This window comes from Sus scrofa, chromosome 1 (genome assembly GCF_054392235.1).
Source record: "Sus scrofa isolate SSC_HxYL_T2T_F1_AM1 chromosome 1, Sscrofa_HxYL_maternal_Yorkshire_Landrace_v2.0, whole genome shotgun sequence".
In the NCBI taxonomy this organism is placed as follows: domain Eukaryota; kingdom Metazoa; phylum Chordata; class Mammalia; order Artiodactyla; family Suidae; genus Sus; species Sus scrofa.
This window is the reverse complement of record NC_139383.1, coordinates 68,720,001-68,747,404: the sequence shown is the minus strand read 5'-3', so window position 1 is coordinate 68,747,404 and position 27,404 is coordinate 68,720,001. Positions and strand designations below refer to the sequence as shown.

Genomic DNA, 27,404 nt, shown 5'->3' with positions numbered 1-27,404 from the left:
TGCACAAAGATTTGGAAGAATGTTAATGATTCTAAATTTCTGAGGAAAAGTCAACAAAAGAGCCTTTCCAAACAGTACAATCTTTCTGAATATATATATATCTTTCTTTATAAAAGATACCTATGTTTTTGGGTTTTTAGATTATTACTGAGATTAAACATTTATTCTATTATGAACATTTGCAACTATAAGCATAAATGTATTTAAAAGTAGATGTAAAATATTAAAGCGTTCTGGTTTAAAATTTAGCATTCATAAGCATCACTTGGGGTGTTTGCTAAAAATGGAGGCCTCAAGATCCAATGGTAGAAATTCTGATTCAGTAAATTGGGGAAAAGGCCCCAATATTTAACTTTTTAACAAAGTTTAAGTTGCTTTTATGGCTGATGAATCTTTTTACACCTGAAGAAGGGGATTATAAACATAGAGGTACTACTATAACTCCAAATCTCTTTCTTCCCATTCTCAAACCAAATTTGCTGGCCAAACCCTTTTTGTTGCTATTTACCATTACTTCAACTTTACATTTCACCTGGGGCTTACATGAGACATGTTTATTACAAATTCATCTACAAAGACAATGGGCTAGATTAAATATAATGCACTAAGACCAAATATATGCCATCCTATAAACAAAGGAAATAAATAATTCTATTAAAGAACAAAACTTATATTATCTTTTTGTATTGGAAATGATTCTTTATGCCATCGAAGTGACCATATTGTCTAAAAATAGTTTTTAAACACTTATAATCATTTTAATATTACAACCTGCTTTGTCCTTTAGCACTTTTATGGATCAAAATGAATTATTGAGGCCATATTCTCTTAGATCTTTCTCTTAAAAATAGCAAGTAACAACTTGTGAGAAAATGCCCATGAAGTCAAAAGTATGCCTTTGAGAAATAACACATAAATGTAAATATAGCATACAAAGAAAATATTTGAGTTGCACAGATTTGGAAGAATGTTAGTGATTCTAAATTTCTGAGGAAAAGTCAACAAAAGAGCCTTTCCAAACAGTACAATCTTTCTGAATATATATCTTTTTTATCATGAAATTTAAAATATGCATATGGTAAAATCAAAAATTTTTATCATGAAATTTAAAATATGCATATGGTATAAATCAAAAATTTTTATCATGAAATTTAAAAATGCATATGGAATAAATCATAGCATACTATAATTATTCACATTTTAAAGAAAGCTAATACATCACTCTATAAATGTATGCTATGGAATATTGATACAATGACAGTTTGCCATTAACAATTATATACTATAAAAATACAGGATCAGGAGTCCCTCCTGCTGAGCAGTGGTTTGAGAATCTGCAGCAGCTCAGGTCGCTGTGGAGGTACAGGTTCAATCCCTGGCCTGGCACGGTGGATTAAAGGATCTTGCATTGCTGCAGATGCATTATAGGTCAGCATTATGCCCCCATTGCAGCTATCTATCTATATAAAATTTATGTTAAAAAAAACTGGTCAAACTCTTTTTAACATAAATTATATACAGTCCCTTTCCCTTTTGAAATGGTATTGTTACTCCACTGCAGTAAGTTTTTATTCTAAAGCAATATACCATATACTTGAAAATATTTTATATTACTTTATTATATTTTGAAACAAGTTTATTTGTTTAAACCACCAATGTCTTAATTTGAAAGTTCACAATATTCTGCATTGAGTTACCATTACAACTATTTTTAGTCACTGTTAAATAAATATGCTCAAAATTATAAATAATAAGTAAATTTTTATTAAAAATACAGCTTTCATGGAGACAAGCTGAAGGGGGCTTCTCAAGAATCAGTGTTTCTAATGATTTTTTTTTTTTTTGCTACCATAGAGATTTTTTATTTTTCACCTCAGGGGAAAAAAATTATGATGGGTGGAAAGATTTAATTTTACTACATTTAAGAAGTGTAAGTGTGAAAGAACAGCGAGGAGAAAGCAGACATAAAGTATGTACCTGCAGGCCTACTCTCAGGCAGCTCAATGATACGAAACATGTAGAGAGAAGTTAAGGATCCAGAAATATTACAATGACTGTTTCCTATTGCGGAGTCTGGATGTTCTCTAACAGACCCTCTGAGGAGTATCTGAGTCTGTCGGGTATGCTTCTTTGACCAACCTTCCATTGACTACACTGTTAGTCATTTGTAGGAGCAGAAGTTATCTTGTAAAAAACTTAGTCATTATTCTTGCCCATAGAAATGCAAATTTATTATATATACAATAGAAAATAATTGTTTTCCACCTTGTAGAAAAGTTAACCACAAACATTTCATTTCAGTGCTTTAAAGGATTTTAACCAGGTTTACATCGATTAGCAAATGCATTTCAGCATTCCTGATTGTAGGTACCAATGTGTGTGTGTTCTTTGAATAATTAATAATGTAAATAAAATACTCAGTGTGTGTTCAATTTATATTTACAAAAGACTCATTTTTTAACTTTCTGTAAATTAAACTTTAGACCTGGTGTAAAGTTTAAGAAAACTCTGTTTACTTAAGAGTTCAAATTGATTAGGAAAATGTTCATGCTCACTGATATGGAAAACACTTATTTGATATATGTACCAGGAAGTTTTTATTTTCCTAGGTTTACTTTTGGTCCTTGGCTGATGTGGCAGGACTATGCTCTTGACTTCTAAATTCAGAGAATATAAATAGTATAGTATAGCATCTCTTCAATTTATAAAATCACTGTTCTGATGAGTTTAAAGAAATAAATAAATGTTTATATAAATTGAATATTCCCAAATATTCAGAAAAAAATAAACAGAATTTCTAATGCGTGAATTGTGATCATCTTTAAAAGATGCTTGTTCAAAGGCCATTTTCAATAAAAATCCAAATCAGACTATTTAATAATTATTATTCAAAGAAAAAAAAAGTTATGTGACTTTATATAACTTATCAATGAAATATAATATACTAGAGTATATCTCACTTTTATAAGATTTAGGTTTGATTTCTCCTGAAAATATATTTAGTATGAATTCATGAAGTTATTACACCGATTTTCTAATGAAATAAACCAATTTTACTCCTTTATAGATGTTTAATATTACTAAAAAATTGTTTTAAATAAATCAAATCATGATTCTCTCCAACTTTTTATAACAATAATAATTGTGTCCTGCAATGTCAAACAAAATTTCCAAGACATTTAGGTGATTTAAACCTTAGATTAATATTGAACAGAGTTAGTTAAGAGGTAACTACTGAAATTGCAAATAATTTCTTCCTAAGATAAAATACTGAAACACTAAATACTGAATATAATATTAGCTAAGTATTATTTTATCTGATATGTGTAGCCCCTCCAGCTTTCTTTTGCATACAAGAGACATTTAAAGTAATAATTGATAGAAATGTACTTATTGACACTTTTTGAACTGTTTGATGATTGTTTTTATAGTTCCTATTTTTTTCTTCTTCTCTTCCTCAAGAAAATACTGGGTGTACTAATCCTTCTCAAACTCTTCCAAAAAATGGAAGAGGAGGGAACTCTTCCAAACTAATTTTATGAGGCCATACCCTAATATCAAAACCAGAGAAGAACACCATAAGAAAGAAAAATTATAGGCCAATATCACTGATGAACAAAGAAGTAAAAATATTCAACAAAATATTAGTAAATTTAATTAAACAATACATTAAAAGGATAATAGTATTGGAAAGCCTTGTCAAGAAATTAGGTAAGATCAAGAAATAAAAGCCATTCAAACTGAAAAGAAATTCAAAATGAAAACGCATTCAAATTGAAATGAAACTCATTATTTGTAGATAATATTGTATTATATATAGAAAACTCTATGGACTTCCAAAAATTTATAAAAAGTAAATGAATTCAGTAAAGTTGCAGGATACAAAATGAATACATAAAAGTGTGTTGTGTTTCAATACACTAATAATGAACTATCAGAAAGAAAAATAAAGAAAACAATTCCATTTGTAATTGAATCAAAATACCTAAGAATAAATTTAATCAATGAGGTAAATGGCCTGTATATAGAAAACTATAAGACACTAATGAAGGAAATTAAAGAATATACATATAAATGGGAAAATATTCCATGTTCATGGATCAGAAGTATCAGTGTTGGTAAAATGTCCATGCTATTCAAAACAATATACAGATACACAAAATTCAAAATTCCAATGGTATTTTTCAAAGCACACATACACCCCAAGTAGTCAAAGTAATCTTGAAAAAGAAGAACAAATCTGGAGGCCTCATACTCCCTGCTTTCAAAATATATTATAAACCTACAGTAGTTAAGACAATATGGCACTGGCGTAAAAGACACATAGAAGAGTGGAATAGAATAGAGCCCAGAAATAAACTCATGCATATATGGTCATTTACTTTTTGGCAAAAGAGCCAAGAATAATAATGATGAAAGAACAGTCTCAATAAGTGGTGCTGGGAAAAACTGACACTTACATGCAAAAGAATGAAACTGGACTCCTATATTATATGCAAAAGTCAACTCAAAATGTTTAAATGCTTAAATATAAGACATGAAACCATAAAATTCATAGAGGAAAACATAGATGGTAAGCTCCTTGACATCAGTTTTGACAATGACTTTTTTTGATTTAATACCAAGAACAAAGGCAACAAAAGCAAAAATAAACAAGTGGGATTATCTGAAACTAAAAAGCTCTGCACAGCAACAAATTAAAAGGCAATCTACAAAGTGGGAGAAGACATGTACAAATCATATATGATAAGGGGTTAATGTACAAAACATTTAAAGAACTCACACAATAGCAATGAACCAAGCAACCTGATTTAAAGAATAGGCAGAATTGGAGTTCCTGTCATGGCTCAGTGGTTAATGAATCCGACTAGGAACCATGAGGTTGCAGGTTCGAACCAGTGGGTTAAGGATCCGGTGTTGCCGTGAGCTGTGGTGTAGGTCACAGACGCGGCTTGGATCTGGCGTGGCTCTGGCTGTGGTGTAGGCTGGCTGATTAGACTCCTAGCCTGGGACTCTCCATATGCCGTAGGTGTGGCCCTAGAAAAGTCAAAAAGAAAAAAAAGAAAAAAAGAATAGGCAGAGTAATTGAAAAGATATTTTTCCAAAGACATGCAAATGGCCAATAGGTGCATGAAATCTTCACTAATCATCAGCGAGATACTGCCTTACACCTATATAAAAACTCAAGAAATAGGAGTTCCCGTCGTGGTGCAGTGGTTAACGAATCTGACTAGGAACCATGAGGTTGCGGGTTCGATCCCTGCCCTTGTTCAGTGGGTTAACGATCCAGCGTTGCTGTGAGCTGTGGTGTAGGTTGCAGACACAGCTTGGATCCTGCATTGCTGTGGCTCTGGCGTAGGCTGGCAGCTACAGCTCCGATTAGACCCCTAGTCTGGGGACCTCCACATGCCGCAGGAGCGGCCCAAGAAATGGCAAAAAGACAAAAAAAAAAAGACCAAAAAAAAAAAAAAAGAAATCATAGGGGTTGGCAAGGATGTGGAAAAAAGGGAATCCTTGTGCACTGTTGGTGGGAATGTAAGCTGCTGTAGCCACTATGGAAAACACTATGGAGAGTGCTTAAAAAAGTAAAAATGGAATGAGTATATGATCCAGCAATTTCACCTCTGGGTATTTGCCCAAGAAAACAAAAACACTAACTCAAAAAGATACATGCACTCTCATGTTTACTGCAGCACTATTTACAAAAAACAAGATATAGAAACAACCTAAGAACCCAATGAAGGATGAATGGATAAGATGTGATATAGACAGACACACACATATACAGCATAAAAAAGAATTCATTCTTACATTTGTGACAACATGTCAGGATCCTAAGGGCATTATGCCATGTGAAATAAGTCAAATTTATTTTGAGAAAGACAAACACCACATGATCATTCTTATATAGAGAATCTTAAAAACAAACAAGAAAAAGCTCATAGGTTTAGAGAAGAGATTGGTGGTGTTTTCCAAAACTGAACTGTAGGTCTGAGAGAAACGAGTGAAGGGTGTCAAAAGGCAAAAATAATAAAATGACATAGATAAATATAGAAAGTTGCCTTCCTGATTAAAACAATTGGAATTGCCATACACTGGGATATAATTTGGCAATAAAAGAAAATGAAGTACTGATATATGCTACAACATGAATTAACCTAGGAAACATTATTCTAAATGAAAGAAGCACATCACAAAAGAGATACGACATGATTCAAGTTATATGAAATGTCCAGAAGAGGCGAACCTGTAGAGATAGAAATTAGATTTGCGATTAGCTAGAGCTGAGAGGAGATAAAAGAAAAAGTGAAGTAAGAAATCATTAGATTTGTTTTGTATGCTCCATATTGTTTAATTAGCTAAGCACTAAGTTACCTGGGAACAGCTAAATGGGAAGGTGTTTCAAATCAAAGAGACTCTCTTCCTCATTTAAGTTGTATAGGTCAAATATTAGAATAACTCTTTCAGCAATTTTAAGCTTTACCAAAGTCCCTGGTAAAGAGTTTCACCATGCTCTCATTATCTATATAATGTTGTTACCTTCAGGAGAAATACTGATCAAACTTTTATAAAATAGTTATGTATTATACCCTAACAGAGAATTGTAATCCTCCATTGTTTGTATTATTGGTTACCGAAACAAATTATTCAGACCCTGCTGCTTGTCTAAAGGCCCTACTATAAGATACAGGAAGAAAAATGTGTCCTAAACACAAGGCTTTCTCAGAGCATCATGGAAAAGATGTTCAAAGTACTCTCAATTTTTATGCTCTAAAGAATAGACTCTTGGATACAGGCTGCGGGCTGACATTTCTTACAAAATTTTCAGACTATAAAAATGAACTGAGTCAGGATTTTCAGGTCTCTTACAACCCAAAACATGTAAACCTCATGGAAAAAGATTGTTGTATGATTAAAAGGTACAAAAACTACAGAAAAATGATGAACTGATGAAGAAATTTAAATGTGGCTGCTGTTCAGCATGTTGTCAGCATTGTCTTTCATATTGTTCTCATCATTATATAAGGAAATGATTTGCTTCCTTCACTAGTTTCTCTAACATTTGATTTTCATAGACTTTGCTTTCATAAAGGAAATAAATACATTTAAATATTATCTGATTATGGCTTACCCTCTGAAATTCAGAAACTCCTATTAAATCCCCTTTATTTCATGGTAATAAATCATTTGCATAGGCTCTAAAATAATATATTTTCCTATTTACTAGGTTATAACTGGGCAAATCAATTTTGCAACTAAGACCATATGTGGAGTGTCACCGTTGATAATTATTCTTATTTAATCAGGCATGACAAGGCTATTATTTAAAAATAAGGGTTGACTTCATATGTACCACCAATAGCTGCAAAACTCCCCTAGGAAAACTGGTCAAAGGCTTAAAAGTCCTAGCCTTACCAGTGGTAAGAAAAAGTATTTCTTTCTAGGCAAGGAAATTTAGAAAAGTCTGAGAACTTTATGAGCAGAGAAATTCATCTAAATTCATTGAGACTGTAGGTGAAATCTGGTGGGGAAAGTTTCTTAATCTGATCAAGTATTGGCAGCTTTTAATATTCTAACATGGGACTACTTATAAAAACTTCCAATTAAAAGTTAATTCTATGTTTTAGCAGCTGGCAAATATTACATGGCTCTAGATTTGCAAAGTAAATTCAAGGAAGCCTATGTAGTTAATGAATACATTTGCTACATCTATGTAAGTAATCAGGCCTAACCTAACAGATCAATATTTTTGTGATCAAGAAAAATCTTTGGAAATGATCTAGGACCACAATGAGAATGATAGTAAGAGTGATGGATATTATCTAATAGATTATTTATTTATGGATTATCTGATTTTGTGAGAGTGCAATAACTGACTTTATACAATTAACAACCCTATAGTGATAGACATTATCTTGTACAAAACTGATAGTGATGCAAGCAATTCTTGTCCACAGCAATGCAAATCAATTGTATATGTTAGAGATAAAATTGACACATTATATTTTATTAAACTATAAGAAATCAACTAATTTTCTACCTATAAGCAAATTCATTTGTGTACTCCCAATTGTTTCAAATTCTCTTCTGAAGGAGTCTTAATAAAATCTTTGATACATGTTCATTTATTTCTCATAAGAATCATGTTTTTAACTATAAAAATTAGCACCATCAATATCTGAGAAAGTGTCTATGTACTCCCAAGTATACACTTGCCCAAATTTGAAGACCGAAGCAATTCTAATGTAAATGTAAGAGTCACTTTTCAACAGTGCTTCACCATACCCATGACAATGGCTCTCAACTGTTATGTTAAGAATCATTTGGCAGATTAAAAAAATGAACAAATAAAAACTGTTTTGGCTTTACTCCTAGAGATTTTGTTTCAATTGGTCTAGCATTGATTTTTTTTTTTTTTTTTTTAAGCTGCTCTAGTGATTTTAAGGCATAGCTGGGATGAAAACTTCATTCTAGTGTCATCTTGGACTTCAGCTGAGAGCAAGCAGGGAGGAGATGGGCTGGACCTATCAAGTTACTTGTCCTTCTCCTTTGATTCAACCCAAACTACTCTGCATTTAGGAGTTTTATATATAGGCAACTCTTAAAGCATTTCACGGCTTCTTAAGATTGAAACTCACTCCTCTTTCCTAAAGCCACCTAACTATCTGTTAATTCTCACTATTCTTCCGAAACTCAACCCTTAGCCAAACCAAACCAATCACTCTTGACTGTATATACTCTATTTTCTTCTTATCCCATTCTGGGAACAACATCCTCCTCATCTCTAAATTTCCAAATCTTGCCCATCTGTTAGGATAAGTTTAAATGTCATGTTCTCCCCATGAAGATTGTGCACATTTTCATTTAAAAAAAAAGGTAGAATTTTCTTGATTTCTTTTATGGTTCATTTTATATATATAAAATGAACATATATATGTTGATTATAGCATTACTTTCTATCAAGACAGTACATGTTTTAAGAATAACAGTGTCATTTTCTTTACATCTAGAAGTCTCTGTCCTCAATCCACAACCTTGATTTCCGTCTTCAAAAAATATCTAAAATACAAAGTTGGTAGAACTCATACAAATCCACTGTCAGGATTTGTCACATTCCTTATTTTATAAGTGGGCAGAAGAATAAAAGTATAATATTATATTAGAATATCAATCTAGTACTGTAATATATTTTTTTATAAATATGCAAATGAGCCTATGGAGCAAAAGTGTTTTTATTTTTTTCTTTTTAGGGCCACACCTGTGACATATAGAAGTTCCCAGGCTAAAGGTCGAATGAGAGCAGCAGCTGCCGGCCTATGCCACAGTCACAGCAATGCCAGATTAGAGCTGTGTATGCAACCTGCCCACAGCTCATGGCAACACTGGATCTTTAACCCAAATGAGCAAGACCAGGGATCAAACCTACATCCTCATGGATACAAGTTGGGTTCATTACTGCTGAACCACAAGGGGAACTCCATGGAGTAAAATAAGTTCTCTTTCAAAGCACTAGGTACTGAATTAAGCTCTTCAATGATTTTTATATTTCACTTGCTCACGTGACTCAGTTGAATATTAGCTATAAATCATCTACCCCATTCTCTTGTCCACTGAATCACTTACACATTAACAATTTCTTGAACACCTAAATGTGTCATTGGTTCCATTATGTGTTCAGGAAAACCAGATAACCAGAATATCCATGTCCTCAAAATATGTTGTTAGAGGAGTTAGGATAAAAACAAGTAGATAGAATATATTTAGTAATGTGTTTATCTTCTTACATGAACTTCCTTCAGTCTTGTCAAAACCCTATTCTATCCTGTTGAAATCTATTTGTGCATCACTTCTTTATGATATTTTTCCTAATTCCTCTCCTATCTTTCTGATTTATTCCAGGAATACAAGGTTGTTTTGAAATTCTAAAACCAATTAATGTAGTATGTCTTATCAATAAAGAAAAAAAAACCCACGTGACTAGTTCACTAGACTCAGAAAATTCATTTGATAAACCCAACACCTATTCATATATAACAACATTACAAAAATTAGGAAGAGAAGGGAATATGTTTAGTCAGTGTTCTCCAGAGAAAGAGAACCAGTGGGATATATATTACATATTACATACATATGTGTGTGTGTGTGTGTGTGTGTGTGTGTGTGTATAGAATTGGCACACACTATTATGGAGGTTGAGAAATACCATGATCTGCCATCTGCAAGCTAAAGACTCAGGAGAGGCAGTGGTGTAATTCATTCTGAGTATGAGAGTCTGAGAACCTGGGGAGCTGATGGTGTAAATCCCAATCTGAGGGCAGAAGACTAATGTCTCAGTTCAAGAAGTCAGGCATAGACAGAGTCCAAATTTCCTCTGCCTTTTTGTCCCCTTTGGGCCCTGAACAAATTAGATTCACAATGGGGAGGGTAATTTGCTTTACTTAGTACCCTAATTCAAATGCTAATCTCCTCCAGAAACATCCTCATGGGCACATTCAGAATATTTTACCAGATATCTGGGAACCCAGTGTCCTAGTCCAGTTGACATGTAAAGTGAAACCATTAGAATATCTTCATCCTGATTTACAACATCTGTAAAAACCCACTTCTAATACCATAGTCATGAAGGCAATGCTTTTCCCCTAAAATCAGGAACAAAACAAAAAATATATGCTCTTGCTACCTATATTCAACTTTATTCTGGAATTTCATGTATTGTCATGGAAATAAGGCAAGAAAAAAGGCATCTAGATAATGATTATGCAACTCTATGAATATACTAAAAACTCTTGAAATTATACTTAAAATAGGTAAATTGTATGGTATGTTAATTATATCGTAATAGATTTATTTTAAAAAATTAAAAAAACAAACCAAACTAAACTAAATTTGCAGCTACAACACAACTCAGCACTGCACTCTTGGGCAATGATTCCACATTTCCTTGCATTGTCATTAAACATGCAATAGCTATTTTATACATCCTTTTCACTCATCCTTATACACAGTTTTGTTTCTTTCCAAATATCTACTAATCAATCTACTTCTGTCTTTGGAAGATTAACCTTTTCCAAATGCTAGTTTTGGCTTTTTGAGAATGAATTTTTGGCTTTTTGAGAATGAATTTTCATGTGTGTGTGTTTTTTTTTGGGGGGGTTAAAATTCACTTCTGTTTTTTTTCCTCATAAATAGCTCTAGCGTTTTCCCTGGATCCCAAGGGTACTTATGTCACAAATATCAATACCTTCAACCTCATCATTATAATTGCTGCCATTAAATTTACCTCTTATTAAAATGGTTGTTTTTAAACATATTCATTTCTTAGTCATGGCCATACATATCATCACCTTCTTCCATTTTGATAATATAGATTCTGAATTCATCCAGTTAAGTTCTATTAATTTGTTGGAGTCAGGTTGGAGTCCCCGGCTGCCTGTATATCCTGAGCAGCCTAGTATAACTGAAAAATCAAAGTCCAACCCAAATATATCCAGTGTTAACTCTTTGTGAGAGGAGCACAGACATGTGAGTGGTTTTTCTCATTCACAGAAATGGAAAGGTTGGATAAACTGCAGCTAATAGACAAAGAACAATGTTTCTAAGATCATTCCTCTAAATGTATATATTAATATAGTTTAACTGAAAAAGGTTAAGACCATTTCTATATATTTCTATTTCATGTGTGTTTCTCTGTCATTTGAAAACAAGATTATATTAGGAAGCCTAAACCAATAATTTTTTAGTATCATCTCTCTACTGATATTTCTTTAAGGTTTGATTGAAAATATTTATTAAATTTAGTATTTAAAGCACTGAATTTCTGATACATAGTGAAATGAACATTAAATATGAACATATCAATTGCTTAGATGTTTAAGTTACAAGTGATTTCTCTGATGTATACACATGTTTATATATAGACATACTTAGAAATTTTGCAATGAATAAATGGAATAGGTTTGGAAATTAGCAAAAGGCTATTTGTTTTAGACTTTATCTCAAAAAAAATTATTTCTGAAAGTATCATAAAAATATTCTTACAAGACTATTCTACTGAATCTTTAAAGCATATTCCTGAAAAAAGCATCATTACTTGTGCTTGGTAAAAATAGAAGAATTTATGCAGATGCATTATAACTAAAAGTCTTTAACATTGAAACAAGAGAAAAAACAATGAGATAAAAAATATATCTATAGAAAAAAGGCAGGAAGTTACTGTTATAAAACATTAACAATTGTCTTTGGAGGTTAGACTTGGGACATTTTCCCAATTTTCCCCTAAAATTCTGGAGTTCTTATGAGTCACATGTATTATTTTTATAAGAGAAAAATAAATTTGCTTAAAATTACAATGGTTAATATTCATGGAGAGAAAGAACAATTAAAATGGGAGTTTTTCTTATATTTAAGCATTCATTATGAACATGAATTGTTTGTCAAAGCAAATCTCACACATTAATAAAAAAGACCATTAGTTAAATAACCATTAATCAAAAGACCATTAATTTTAAAACTATGTATAAGGTATGGATGGAATAGGCTTCATGATCCATTTTATTTTTTCAGCAGTACGAGTGTAATCCAAAATATTTTTTAAATAATCTACAAACAAGATCAAATTATTAATGAAACAAAAATGCAAATGAGTATCAGCTCTTAGTATTAACCATAGATAAACTGGATGTATTTCCAGAAGTACAAGCATTTATATTGGGGGAACTGGTTTCATCTGCTACACATTTTAATAATTCAATTTAAGTTCCTCACAATATGAATCACAGTAAGTATATAATGGGAGTTTATTACATGTTTGGTGCTTTATTTATACAATCTATAAGACACATACTTACACCTTCAGTTTATCTATACTTTCTTACTTTTAAGAACACAGAAGCCTGATTCCCAGTGAGTGACAGATGTAGAATTTCATGCCAAAGCCTAAGCAAAAGCATAAACTCATAGTGTTCTGAAAACAGTCAAGGGACCTACAAAGCAAACTAATTTATGGTATACCTCTAATTAGCTGCCACTACAATATTTAATAAATGAAACCTCATTTTAGAGACAATCAGATCTTTTCACTGAATTCCACTAGTGTTATGGTATGTACAATAGGCTAATAACCATCAAAAGCATTATTTAAGTGCTGTCTGAAAATATAAAAGTATAATTTATTGCCAACCCTGTACTATTCTTCTACTAAAACAGATTAAATATGGAAACTGGGTATAGGAAAAAATAAATTATGTAATCATCCATAACTTAACCCCAATTAAGCTGACATGTCTTGTTCCTCAGAACATACTCATTCATTCATATGCGTGCACGTACACATGCATTCACTCATCTGGAATGCTCTTCATTCATTACTAATAAAGGATTTCCCTGAATCCTGGAGGTCAATGAAAGTGCTCACCAGTATGCATCAGACATTTTAAATGATTGTAGACACTGCCACAATCACTAATATTATAGCAAAATGAAAAATTTGAGTTAGTTTAAAATTTGGTCTTTTAAGGCTGAGACATTTAGTGGTCATGGTTAACCCAGTGATATTTTTAAAGTAATATTTGTAAGAATCTGTTATGTTCAGCTTGAAGTTAGCAACACCTAGGAACGACCTCTAAAGTTTACTTTGTCCTTTTTCCAATCTATGTTGGGTTAGAGAGACGGATATAAAAAACTGGGGGACAATTTATGAATTGCTTACTATTTGTGACTCTGCATGATGAATGAGTGTCAGACCACAGAGTATCAGAAGGGCTCATGATCTTATATTTTGTTTGCTTCCAAAGGTGAATAACAGCTCTGTGTTGTCTCTAAATAAAAGTCTAAGCATCAAAGATGGCAGCAGCAGTAAGTAATAGTAAACTTCATTTTGCTTTATGAGATAATGAAAGGACCAACTTAACTACCATGTGATGTCTTAAATCAGTTCTTAATCTCAAAGAACAAAGTGATATTACTGCTATTTGGGGACTTTTGGAAAGGAATAAGAAGATAAATGAACAAAAGAAAATTCAGCCAATCAAAGAAGCTAATTAGTGTAAACTGCATTTGCAAGCAAAGAAAAGCATCCCTCCAAAGAGATATCACGGTGCATGCAAAAATCAAGAACATTAACTGCCAAGGACATTCTGGATTTAGTAGAATTTTCAGGGTTTTCACTCTGTAATTATGGATGATCTAGAAGAATAAAAATAATATGCCTTTTTTAATATTCTAAACTTGGACATGCCCCTTAAAAAAACCCCAAACAGTAAGCATGATTAATAGACCTTAGCCACTACAGCAATAAATATAATTTCCTAAAAAATTTTACAAAATAGAGAGCTTGGATTTTTTTCTTTGTAGGTTTGTTTTAAACCTACCAAATCATGCTTTTACTCAGTTATTTATATAGAAGAAATGAAATTTTCATTTTAATTATTTTTAAGAGAGAAAACATGACAGTTTCTTGATACTATTTATCTCAGCCTATTTTTTGTGTGTCCCGAAATACACCCTTCTTGAATTTCCTTCAAATTTTTGCCTAACCAGTGGCTATAAACTCTTACAGTGACAACTACTATCCATTACATGCCAGCTCAACATCACTATATTAACAGACTTTCAAGTTTTCTCACTCCCCGTGGGGCCCTCTCTCCTAAGATTGATGAGGTGCGACGAGGTGTTTGAGCTGCCATCCTGACTTGACAAACAGCAAGAGGGGTCCCTGCTCAGAGTGGAGGAGGGAGGGCAAAACCACAGAGTATCCTGGAATAACGGCAGCCTTACACACTTGCTTTCCAAGGCAAGTAAAACATTGTTTCTCAGATTTTACACTTCAGTCAAACACAGAACTTCTTTCTTCAAGTCAAGTGCCCCAAAGCTTCCCTGGTAAGTATTGAAAATGTAGCAATTAGAGAAGGATTAAACTTTTGTCCCTTTGATATTTCAGAGAAACTAAGATAAAAGTTACTGCTCCTTCCAAGTTTAAGTACACTGAAACTCTAATTACTCATAATTCCCAGAATGGTGTTATCACTTACTTTTTAACTATTGAATTCACTCTGGCAGAGCTAGGGTAATAAAACCCATCATATTCTAATTTTGAGACAGCTTGACAGAACCAATGTTCTTAGTCTAGATAAAGTGTAATGGAGCACTTTCTTTCCCATAGGAAAGTCTTTGACTCATATGCTCTGATGCCAACTAGCCTTCACATCTGCTGTTTCACCATTGATAGCTTCAACTTGGCATGCTAAGCCAGTGTCTGATGAAGCAGCTTTCCTCAAAGGCACCATTTAATTTCTTGCAAAGGGAACATAGTAAAATGGTGCTGGTTTTCTGTAGGCCTTATGCAAATCCCTGTAATAAACATAGGATCAGGCCTCACATACAATAAATTGTGTGTTAGATGAGGACTGGGGAAGGGAGACAACCTCTTGGGGTAAAAATCATCCCCTTACTCTGCCAATAAATTAAATGCATCATGAAGAATTGTTTTAAATGTTTCAAATATGATTAATCATATCAAAACCATATTAGATACTGATAAGTATATAAAAACACTTTTAAAATACCAACCTTATGGTATTAGTATTACCATTTAATCTAATGTTACCCACAACTAATATCTTGATACCATTAATACAGAAAAAATAATTTGGAAGAGTTAGAGAAATGACATGGCTACAAAAATCTTGGCTGAGAGGTTTCTTTTAGCTTTCTAGAACAAGTGTCTGATTAAGAACCCATTAACATGAAGAGATGAAAATTTCAGTAATAATATTAATCACTAAACTAAACCAACTTCTCATATACACAGGTGTTCGATCACATAAAGCTTTTAATTCTCTCTCTCATTTAAGTACATAAAAAATTTAAAAAGTAAACTATCCATAAACAAATACATGAAATGAGCAGAAAACTCAAAATGAAATCTCTATCTATTCTAAATAACCATGGAGTTAGTACCCAGGCAGTAATTTCCAAGCAAGTTACCAAAAATAGATTTTGGCTTAGAAGCCCAAGAATATCTGGTTTTCCACTACTCAAATTAGAGCAGTATGTCTAATTTGAGGAGCCATTCAGTTTAGGTCTGCAGGGGGATATTAAAGAAGTATCAAGTGACAGGAAGAATATCTTTATGTGTTAATATAGGTAGATTCTTTTTTCCACAACAAGGAAGAGTGACAGTAGTTCATCAAATATTACAGGATAGAACATTAAGCTCAGGCAAGAAAACTGCGTAAATCAAAATCTCAAACTACTACTGAGACCCTAACTTAACTACATACGTACTGCACATAGTACTTCATCTCTTCTGAATCTCCTTCCCATTAGGTAAGCACAAAAGTCACACACACAATCCTTCCAAGACTCTAATAGGGCCCCCAAGAGGCCCTTTATGGGTCTCTTCTTGAATTTTTCCTCCATCCCTCAGTGGTAGAAGAAATTGCAATAAAGCCTTTTAAAGGTAAGGTGAATTTATTCACTGCCCAGGTCCCATAGAACATATATTTTTCTCAGCTTTTTAGAGACACAAACAAAAATCAAGGTTTACCATATGATACTTCTCTGAGAAAGGAGAAAACTCTAACCTTCTTCATCCTGCTATAAGACAATGTTTATGCATACCTACTGGGAGCCTTCAGGACTAATGTCAAAAGTGAAGATGTAATTAGATTATTCTCAGCAAATCGGTTGAAAAAGGCTTTAAATACAATTCAGGTAAATAATTAGAAAGAAGTAAGAACGTGGTCAGCAGAGTTATCATTGCATGCCTCTGTCTGATAATTTGTGGGGTGTGGGTTTCAGAAGAGAAAAACACCCACGCTAATGTGAAAGAAATGAAAGTAGATGCAATTATTAACTGTTAATGCCGTCAAGAAATGATTATTTAAATTTCAAATTAAATTAATTCTGTATATCAGAATCACCAGAGGAAATTATAAAAGACGCAGATCCCTAGGATCCTACCTAAAGGTAAGCTTTAAATACATGGCCTGGAGAGGGTCCCAGGCCTCAGTATTGTTTAAAAGCTCTGCAAGTGATCTAATGTCCTTATGTGCAGGCAGGTTGAGACTACTGATTTAAACAAACGGATAGTTTAAATAAGTTTGAAACTTAGGGACTGATATACTCAAATGGAACAAAATAATGATCCTATGCCTTGAAAAAAGAAAAATTATGTGGAAATCAAGACTATTTTCTTATTTATTGGAGTGACAGAATTGTCCATCATAGTCAACACTCTATTTCTATAAGACATACATGCTATCTAGTCCCACTGGTTGCCATATCTCCTAGGACTTTAGTAGACAAGAAATTAGCCCCATAAATTATAGTAGTCCTTTAACTAGGGATTCTGTAAAATGTCAGTATCATTGATAGAATTTGTTCCAGAATGATAGAATTGTGTTGTTTCGTCAATCCCCGCCCCACCATAGCAGAGCATCAAAAATGGCAGGCATGTTACAAATTTATTAAAGCGAAAGTACATTTTCAGAGAGAGAGAGAGAGAGAGAGAGCATGCCTGTGCATGAGCCACAAGTAAAAGAGAGCATGTGTGGGTGGGCTGCCCCACAAGTAAAAGAAGGCCCATCTTGCTTTACAATTGTTTTTATATCCTCAAGATGCATACCTGAGTGGGGACCCAATTTCTCCAGCCCCAGGCCCACTAATTTTTCCTGCTCTGGCTCCTTTGTGTGAGTAAGGGCTGAGTGTTGTTTGATCTCTATATGGGACATATTTGATCTTCTGATTGGTCTTGGGCAGGATACCTTATTTGCATGGGGAACAGGTTAAATAAATGTGACCCACATTCCTTCCCTGTAGAGGAGTGAGGGCCAGGCTGCTCAGGGTGGGGAAGGGGCATTATAATGAGACATGGCCAGAGACTTTTTGGTTTAATTTCCTTGAAGGAAACTTGAAGCCTATAACATCACTAACTTTACTGGGGTATGATCCAGAATTTATGATGCATACATAGGCAGGTATAATCTGCCAACAAATCAAATATTTTAGTCACAAAACTTTGATGCCAATATATCTATGCTCATGTTAGTATTTCGTTTTAAAATTATCTTCTAGACACTGAGACAACATCCCCCACATGAGACGCAAAGCTGACACTTGAGATTCCGTTTTTTTTTTTTTCTAGATTATTGAGGAGAAAATGGAGCATCGTCATTATACATAAGTTGACTCCAAGTAAATAAAAATAACCTGAAAACAAAGCTATGTGGCTAGTTAGTAACACCTAAATAAATGGGGCAGCTCTTAAATGAGCAAGTATTTAAGAAATAATCCTTCTACTTAATAAAGTACCATAATGAATTTCTAATTATTAAGTTGTCAAGAAGTCCTTTCTAAATAATGATAGAAAATTATTATAGTATGTATAATAGTAAATCTGGTACAAAATGAACGGTATACTCAATTTCCATCCACATGCAAATAATTATTGAAGCTTTTCTTTGTGATGACCATACTTGACCAGGAATTTGCTATATTTAATACAAAAATCATTAAAAGAATAAATTCTGGAGATCTAATGTCCAGCATAGTGATTATAGTCAACAGTACTCTATGATAAGCCTCAAAGTTGCTAAGAAACTAGATCTTAATTATTCTCGTCACACAAAAAAATGATAATTACAATGTCATTGAGGCATTGGCTAACATTATAGTGGTAATCATATTGCAATGTATAAATCCTTAAATCAAGATATTGTACATATTAAACTTACATACTACTACATTTCAATAAAAAATAAGTAACATAAAATAAATTTAAAACTAATTTTAGATGATCTTTCTCATCCTTGAAAACCATTTTAGGTCAATTTCCCATATATACAAAATGGAAATTTCCAATATTTTATCACTAGTACAGGAAGAGGAAAACGAAACATTTATTTCAGAAAACAATATGAAAAGTACACTATAGAGGCCATCTTGAGAATCACTTTTCTAATGTATAAATCTCTTTAAAATGTTATAATTGCATTATCATTACTGTTCTAAATAAAAACAACAGAAATTTTGTTTTGTAGAAATTAAGAAAAACATGAGAAATATGTATAATGAATGTTATGTTTCTAAATCCATTTATTAAATGCATGAAGTAAACTGACAACTTTTTACATTTTCTCTTGACTCAAAAATTACTTATATTCTTTTGGCATTTAAGAAGCAAAAATCATTCAAGCTTTCAAAAAATCATTACATGCTACACAAGCAATTCAGGCTTAAAAACCTATACTGTCACCCCAGCATAATTTAATTTTAGAAGACCATTGAACTGATAAGCTCAGAATAAGTAGCAGACTCTAAAGAACATGTTATAGTTGTATCTGTCCCAATGGCTTAAGGCAAATGTTTTAGAAACTTAATATGATCAAACAGCTGAGGTCATGTGGGTGAACCAAAATGACTAACGCACTTAACTCTTCTGAGTAATGATAGTTATGCCATGATGTCTTTGGCTATTATTTTTATTGTTGATACTATGAGTCCCTTGGCTATTGCTTTCATAATTAATAAGTCACTTAACCTCTCCATGGCCCAGTTTCCTCATCTGTTAAATGAGCATAATGATAATTGCTTCCTACCTTCCTTGGGGGTGCTATGAAGATTAATGAGCTGGCATTTAGAATGAACTTTGAGTTCTAAAGAGGGAAACTACACAAACAAAACAAAGCCCTCTCTGTGGATAAGTAACAAAAGATAAAAGTACACCCTCCCCAGACAGATTAATGCATTGCATTCCTGATACTAATTTATCTACATTTCTGAAAAAGCAGACTTTTAACCCAAGGTTAAAATGGAAATGCCATAGAGGGTTACATATTTTGAAGAAATCTTTTTAGCTCTCTTCAGAATAGAAACCTTGTGTAAGTAAATACACATTCTAGCTAAAAACCCTGTGTGTTAGGTGTCCCATCAATGAGAACAATATTTACCGTGCCAATAGATAACTGTAGAGAATTTTTTTAAGTGGGTTGCCACCTTAAAGGAAACCACACTATGTAACACAAATATTAGAGGAGGCCGGGGAAAAGGGAATCCGTAAATGTAGGGGGAAATAATATTTTTTAAAGTGTGCCTTGTAGTCACTTGGAAGATAGAAAACACACTGATCATCTTCTGAACTTGGACAAAGAAATATTGAGACAAAATGACATAATACTCAAAGTATCAGCTGCTAAGTTTAGCTACATAGGATAAGGTCATACAAGAAAGATATAGAATCAACAGTAAGAAGGAGAACAACACAGAGCAGGAAAAGGAGATAATTTAAAAAAGAACTGGGCCACACGCAACTATCAAAATAGATAATTATCTAGGACCTATTGGATAGCACAAAGAGGTCTACTCAATGTTCTGTAAAAACCTATATGGGATAAAAGAATGGATGAATATATATATATATATGTGTGTGTGTGTATATGTGTATATATAACTGATTCATTACGCTGTATACCTGAAACTAATACATTTTAAACCAACTATACTCCAATAAAATTTAAAAAAATAAAACAAGAATTGGGCAGTTTGCAAGGAGATTTAGAGGTGATATAGAGGATCTAGTATTTGTATGGTTAGGAAATAAAAGTATTTGCCATCTTCAGTGTCTCAAATCAGTAAAAGTTCTCAAAATTGTTTCAACAAGGCTCCAGGCCTTAAACAAAAATGAAATTAAGCATGTTGCTTTGAGGTACGTTGTTAAGATCTCTGAAAAAGTTAAGGAAGTGCCTTGAAGATTTCCTCCTCTGGATAAAAAGCTTCTAGCCCAAAGTAACAATGATTAAGTTTAGAGAAAGTTGCATCTTAATAAGAACTGTGGGTGTGGTTTAAAGATTATAAATGACTCAACTGGATATGTTTCAAAGCCACAAAATCTCAGCAGAAATGGTATTGGGAAAAGTACTATCACCCTGGTATAAAAGGTAGAAAAGCTACTGGGCCTCCAAATTTCTAGGAGTAGGACAGCTGACTTGTAAGCTCAATAAAGGTTTATGTTACATTCCACTGAGAGTTTCTGGTCATTTGTTAGGCAACATTATGGTGGCAACTGATAACTAATAAACCCCAAAACACATGCAAAATCCATGCTAGGGACTAGAGCTCCAAGTGTAAATGTTACAGACTGAATCCATGTCCCCACTCTTGTGCAATACAGTGTAGAAACAGAGGAACTAATGGCATAGAGTTGATTTAATGAGCTGATCATTAACTGAGGTGAAAGTGCTCAGAGAATTTTAAAATGTAGTACCTTACTTGGATTGGGTAGATTAGGGGAGGGAAAAGGATTGGAACATTTGCCTGGATTTGCTGAATTTGGATCTAAGGAATAAAGAGAATATTACCAATTAGGTTGATAGAGAATGGCAGAAATGGAAGAAAAAAAAAGGGTGGTACATAATTACCCAAGATACAACACATGACTAAAACTAACTAATGTGGCTGGAGTGTGAGGGCTAAAAAATAAAAAGCCAGACCATGATGTATATTGTAAATCTGCTAAGAAGTTAGGTTCTTATCCTAAAACTAAGAAGGGGAGTGATTTTGGAAGGCATAAGTAAGCCTAGAGAACAAGAGGGACAAAACTGGGAAAGAGACATGTTGCAAAACCCTGAACAAAGATGATATTGATCTGAATTAAGTTGGTTGTAAAGGAAAATAGAAAAATATATAGGAGGTAGACAGGTGTTGGGAGGTGGTTGGAGATGCAAAATATTTTTCTAAGATGTAATACAATTCCTGCCACATAAGAGATGATCAGTAAATATTTACTGAACAAAAATCAGTATCTTAAAACTGAACACTCATATCATATAATTGAGAAGATAAGATGCATGATGAAACTGGCTGGAGTAGGATATAATAATCATTGGGTTAAAAATGTTAAAAATGAACACTTTTTCATATTAAGTACTTTGTAAAGTCCCCTTTAACTGTGATTTGGCATAAATTCCCCAAATAATTGTTCATTGCACCTCAATATATTATTTCAAAATACATAGTCTAGAAAATATCTTCTGAAAACTGCTACACAGTTTTTTTTAATTTAAGGTATCAAATTATTCCTTATTTATGATAGCAATAATCAGAAGAATGAAACAATTTAAATAAGGTAAACAGGAGGGAGTCTCCATCATGGTGCAGTGGAAACGAATCTGACTAGGAACCATGAGGTTGAGGGTTCGATCCCTGGCATCTCTCAGCAGGTTATTGATCCCAGCATTACCGTGAGCTACGGTGTAAGTCACAGACACGGTTTGGATCCTGTGTTCCTGTGGCTGTGGCATAGGCCGACAGCTGTAGCTCTGAATTGACCCCTAGCCTGGTAAGCTCCATACACCCAGGGTGCAGCCCTAAAAAGCAAAAAAAAAAAAAATTAAAAATTAAAAAATTAAAAATAAATAAGGTAAACATATTATGATCTTTTAATATCTATTTAAAATGTATTTATCCAATTGTGGGTCATACAAACATAGTTTACTTGATTATATTTAAAATCATTCTAAATTCCAAATTTTTAAAAATTAACCATATAGTCTAGCAATGGTAGTTTGAAGCCTCTGTCAAGCTGTTACTAGTTGCTTAGCTTATCATGTAGAGCTTTCATTTAACATTTAAAAACTATTGTGAAAATAGTTCTGTTAGTTATTCTAGTTTAGAGAAGAGTCAGAGGTTAAGTGGTAGTGTCTTATCTAAATCCAGCCAATAGGTGGTAGAGCCAGGAATTAAGCTTAGGTTTCTCTGATTCCACAGTTTCTTTCCCTCTCAACAAGGACTAAATTGTAGACTATTTGTTCAAAAGTATTGAGTGATTTATATTACATATTTGATATCATTTAAATGTCATTTTAACATGGGGCAGGATTTTTTTTTAATAACCATAAAAGAGGACATGTATTTCCTTTGATTCCTTTTGGAAGAACAGACTATATTAGTACATGTGGCAAAGCCAGATATTTCAGGTAGACCAAACCCAAGAGAGAATTTGTAGAAATTGAAAAGTCTGAGTCATGGGTTGCATAGAAACAAGGTGATTTCAGCATTTTGTAAAACATATGATTCAGTCTGAAAATACAAGGATTCTCAAAGGACACCATAAACCTACAGGCTATAGCTGAGATATTTTTGAGCCAGTAACCTATATGTATTCATTGTCCTAAGCTTTGCCCTTCAAGGAGAAAAGAATGGCCTTGTTGCTTAGTAACACTCCATATAGTGCTCAGCCCTGATATGCTAGTTCTGCTACATCAAGTTCACAGATTCTGAGAATATTTTGACTCCTACTTTATTGATTTTCAATAAAATCCCTGGCTCCTCAGCTATTTCACTATCTAAATATGACTAAGATCATATTGGCGATACCATACAGCTATTGATTTCATGGGGTCATACAGAAGACGCACCATCCGCTCAACATTTTGAGGTTTTTTGTTTTTATTTTTGTTTTTTTCAGGTCATGGCTTTATATGTATCCCTGAGAGAATTTGTGTGGAGTGTAATGGATATAGAGAAAAAGAAGGTACTCTTCTTGAAGACAATATACATGTAAACTCAATGAACAAAGTCACGCATGTTCTTTGGAAAAGGAATTACACAATGTGGTGGAATGGATCTATAACTGTTTCTGTAATATTGTAATACTGAAGATTCTCCCCCTTTAAAGCCAGGTATCTTGAGCCAGCTCTTGATTGTCGTAACACAACTATACCATTCTTTAAAATAATTTTCTAGAACTGAGCTGTTCCAGAACAATTAGCTAACAGCAGGGTCTTGTTTAATCAGTAAAAGCAAGATGGAAATTCCTTTAGAAATCAATGCCTTAAGGGTGCTTCCTGGAGTGTCTGTGTGCATTGCTGTTAATTAAGAAAAAAAAGAATGGTATCAGATGTAAATAGGCTATACACAATAGTCTCTAATTCATTTGTAGAATTTCAAAATGAACATGCAATCATTTAAATTCCAGACTGCTACGGAATTTTTTTTTTTAATTTCATACCAATGGCTGATATATGTATACAGTTTAACAAGCCAAAATGCGATGTGGAAATGAGTATCATTAAAATAACTAAATAAAAATCAACATTTACCCTATTCTTTCATATTCTAATTTTTTTCAAATTTTTACAGTAAGAATTCAGCATGTGATAAGGTTATCAACTTAAGATAATTGTCAACTTAATGATTTTCACTGTGTGGTTTTTATTGTGACTAGTTTATATTCTAGAAGGCTTCAATTTTACAGAAAGTCTGTGTTGTTGGAAACAGAAAGCTGTTTCACATAAATTTGCCCTGCGTACTAGAGGCACCCCTGTGTGTGAGAGAAAAAAAGAGAGATGAAAGAGTAAGAAAAGTGAGAAGCAAAGGAAAGTGAAGGTAGGCAAAAATGACACTGCAGAAAGCAACTGGGCAAGTGCGCGTGCGCACGCGCGCGCACACACACACACACACACACACACACACACAGAGAAAACAAAAACCAAAAAAAAAGCAAAATAGCAGATTGGAAAGACAAAAAAGGGAGAAAATAAGCTTAATGATGGGAAAAAAGAGAAATTTTAAAAAATTGATTTTTCAGAGATAAACCTTGCTCACAATATATAAGAACTTGAGTCTTAAGATATTTGAGTCTTCTGAAAATAAAAATAAAATTACAACTCTCATGTATTTGTGAGATAAAAATAATTACCTCTGGTATCAAATCACTTGTATTAGTATTTTATTTGTGTTATGGTACAAACTCAACTTCGAAAGTTCCTTGAATATAGTAATTTAAATACATTTCATTTTCACTCTCTGAAAAGTTACTGACACTGATCATTTATATCTAAAATTTTCAATAGCTGGTTTCTTTTTTATTAAAAAAAAAGCCTTGTAAGAAAGAAAAATATCTATTAACATAAATATTCAATTGAGTAAAATTGATTAGTTGTAATTAATATAGTCAAAGAACACCATACTGATCATAATGCTTTGGTCATGTTTGATTATTCAATAAATTTGATTGAATAATAATGTTTTTCCAATTAAATATAAAATATGTATCTAATCTTTAACCTAGCTATATAAAATATTCACTTTGAAAGTAATTAAGTTTTAGGAATTATATAGATTTGACTAAAATAATCACTCTCTTATTCTTTGAATAATGTATTTAAATTCCTCCAAAAATTAAATAAGGTATTTAATTTCCTCTAGACCCCTAAAAATAGCTGGTTTAATTTAGCTTATTAGCAAAATTGTTTTAAGTTGCATAAAACCCAGTTTTATGATTGATGATTTAGCCTTCCCTGTCTCCAACTAAACAATAACCTTCTTGAAAGTGAGATTTAGATGTTATTTGCTCTAGAATACCCAGCATATTTTAGTACAACTTCTCATACTCAATAGGAACATGCTAAATATTTGTTGAAGTAATTTATCTTATAGCTTGAGTCAATTATTTAAATAAAAAATCTACCATTTCTACTGCCCACTTGACCTGCCAATTGCATTTGTGTGACCAGTGAAGGAAAATAACAATGCGTAAAAATTTGTGCAAATTACAAACTATGTAAAAATACTTAGTTAAATAAAAAAGATGTTATAAAGTGATACTGACTCCCAAACATGAAATCTCCCCATTGGATTTACTCTGGCCCAGTGAGATCAGCTGAAGTAAGAAGAGGAACTGAATAATAAAGAGAAGGGCAAGATACTTGGTATGCCTGGAACTTGGAACAAGCACACTTTCCACATTTAGAGGTTCCATAGAGCTGTCCCTCTGGAAACCACTGCAAATTCAGTGGGGCTGCCATTCTGAGACTCTTTGCTTCCCAGGACATTAGATGGATGAATGTTCACATAACCTGTTTCTGCTTATTTGCATCAAACTCTGTTTCCCTTCTTTTTCTGAAGGATCTGAACAAGTAAATGTTGTCTCATCTTAACAGAAAGAAATGTATGAATGGAAAACATTCTTACATGTAATCAATCTATTCTTCTGGAACACCCATGCCTTGTAAAGGCTAACTCTACTACCACTCAGTTTTCAACAAATGTATTACTTTGTTTATTTACTTACATTCAAAGATAAAAACTTGTTGAGAAAAATATTATTTTTGAACTTATTCTCTGAACAAAAGCAGAATACTTGTAAAATAAAAACTCCTTGCCCTTTGCAAGTAGTAAACTGTTTTCCTTTGATGGCCATATATTTAGTTTCATACCTCTTTACCCCCCTGAAGTATATGCTATCGATTATTCTGCACAAATAACAATGTAGCTACACTCTTAGATTCATTATCAGAGAAAGGTTTGTTTGAACTCTATCATTTTAATACATAAATTTTAGATAACCAGTAGGACTTACCTTGAAAAAAGTCATGGTTGCACCATCTTCCACTGCTCCATACTCTATCTTGGTTTGTTTAGCTAAATCATCAGCAGAGTCAATAGGGGATTCCATACGCTCCACTGTCAGAAAGGCGGCTAAGTTAGCAGTATACGAAGAAATGATGATAAGTGTGAAAAACCACCAAATGCCTCCCACTATCCTGGTGGAGAGTGCTTTGGGCATGAGCTCAGAACCTAACAGAGATTGGGGGGAAAAGGTGAAACGAATACAGAGAATTTATCAGCAGTCAGGCACTTTTGGTCACAGTGGCAGAATGGAATCACTGTGTAATAAAAGCTTATATCAAAGATTTTCATATCGCTTTAGTCAGCAAGGAACACCCATAGGGAGAGCAGAGGCTAATTTCAGATATTACCTAGTCTCTTACAACATTTGTGTTTAAGTATAGTGACAGGAGACTCAAGTTCCACCTGAGATGGTACAAAGTAAGAATTACATATTAATGGCATGAGAAGGAAGAAACATCCCTCTAGTTTATAAACCACTTTTATAGATTTTCATATTCTTGTTAAGTGGGTTTTACAAGAAAAGATTTAATATATATTCTGATCCATTTCTTAACAAGCTTTATATAAAGTTTCATTTTTCATGTACATGAAGCTCAAAAATCTTGTCTACTTTAAAAATTAATGTTGTAGTAATTTCAATTATCCACATTTCTTGAGCTGTGGGATTTTAGTTTAGTTTTTATTTTAAAATAGATAGTAAATTATTTTCTTATGTATAAACAAATGTCTCCTATCACTATACCTAGCCTCAATGAGGGAAATCAGAATAAGAATAGATAAATTGTATCAAATTTATTTTTACACACACATAAAAATTTCATAATTATATTACAAAACATGGCTGGAGTTGCCTGCTCATGGTACTAATAAGAGAATGAGATCTGATAATTATATTTTGCTTTCGATGATTAATTTTAATTCATTTAGATTATAAAATAAAATTCTAACTATTTTTGAATTGACTGTTTTGGTTTTACCACTTTATTTACAGT

The 27,404-nt window shown here is 33.0% G+C and overlaps 1 protein-coding gene across 18 annotated transcripts in view; it reads right to left on the bottom strand.

Moving 5' to 3' along the window:
* GRIK2 (glutamate ionotropic receptor kainate type subunit 2) overlaps positions 1-27,404 on the bottom strand; it is a 629,197-nt gene that overhangs the window by 85,874 nt on the left and 515,919 nt on the right. For all 18 annotated transcript variants that reach the window (XR_014806479.1, XR_014806478.1, XR_014806486.1 and 15 more), the window contains one exon: positions 26,360-26,577. Coding sequence is in view for 11 of the 18 variants with exons in the window: in XM_021073366.2 (XP_020929025.1) it covers positions 26,360-26,577 (218 nt within the window). In the remaining 7 variants the exon portion in view is untranslated. The remainder of the gene's footprint in view (positions 1-26,359; positions 26,578-27,404) is intronic.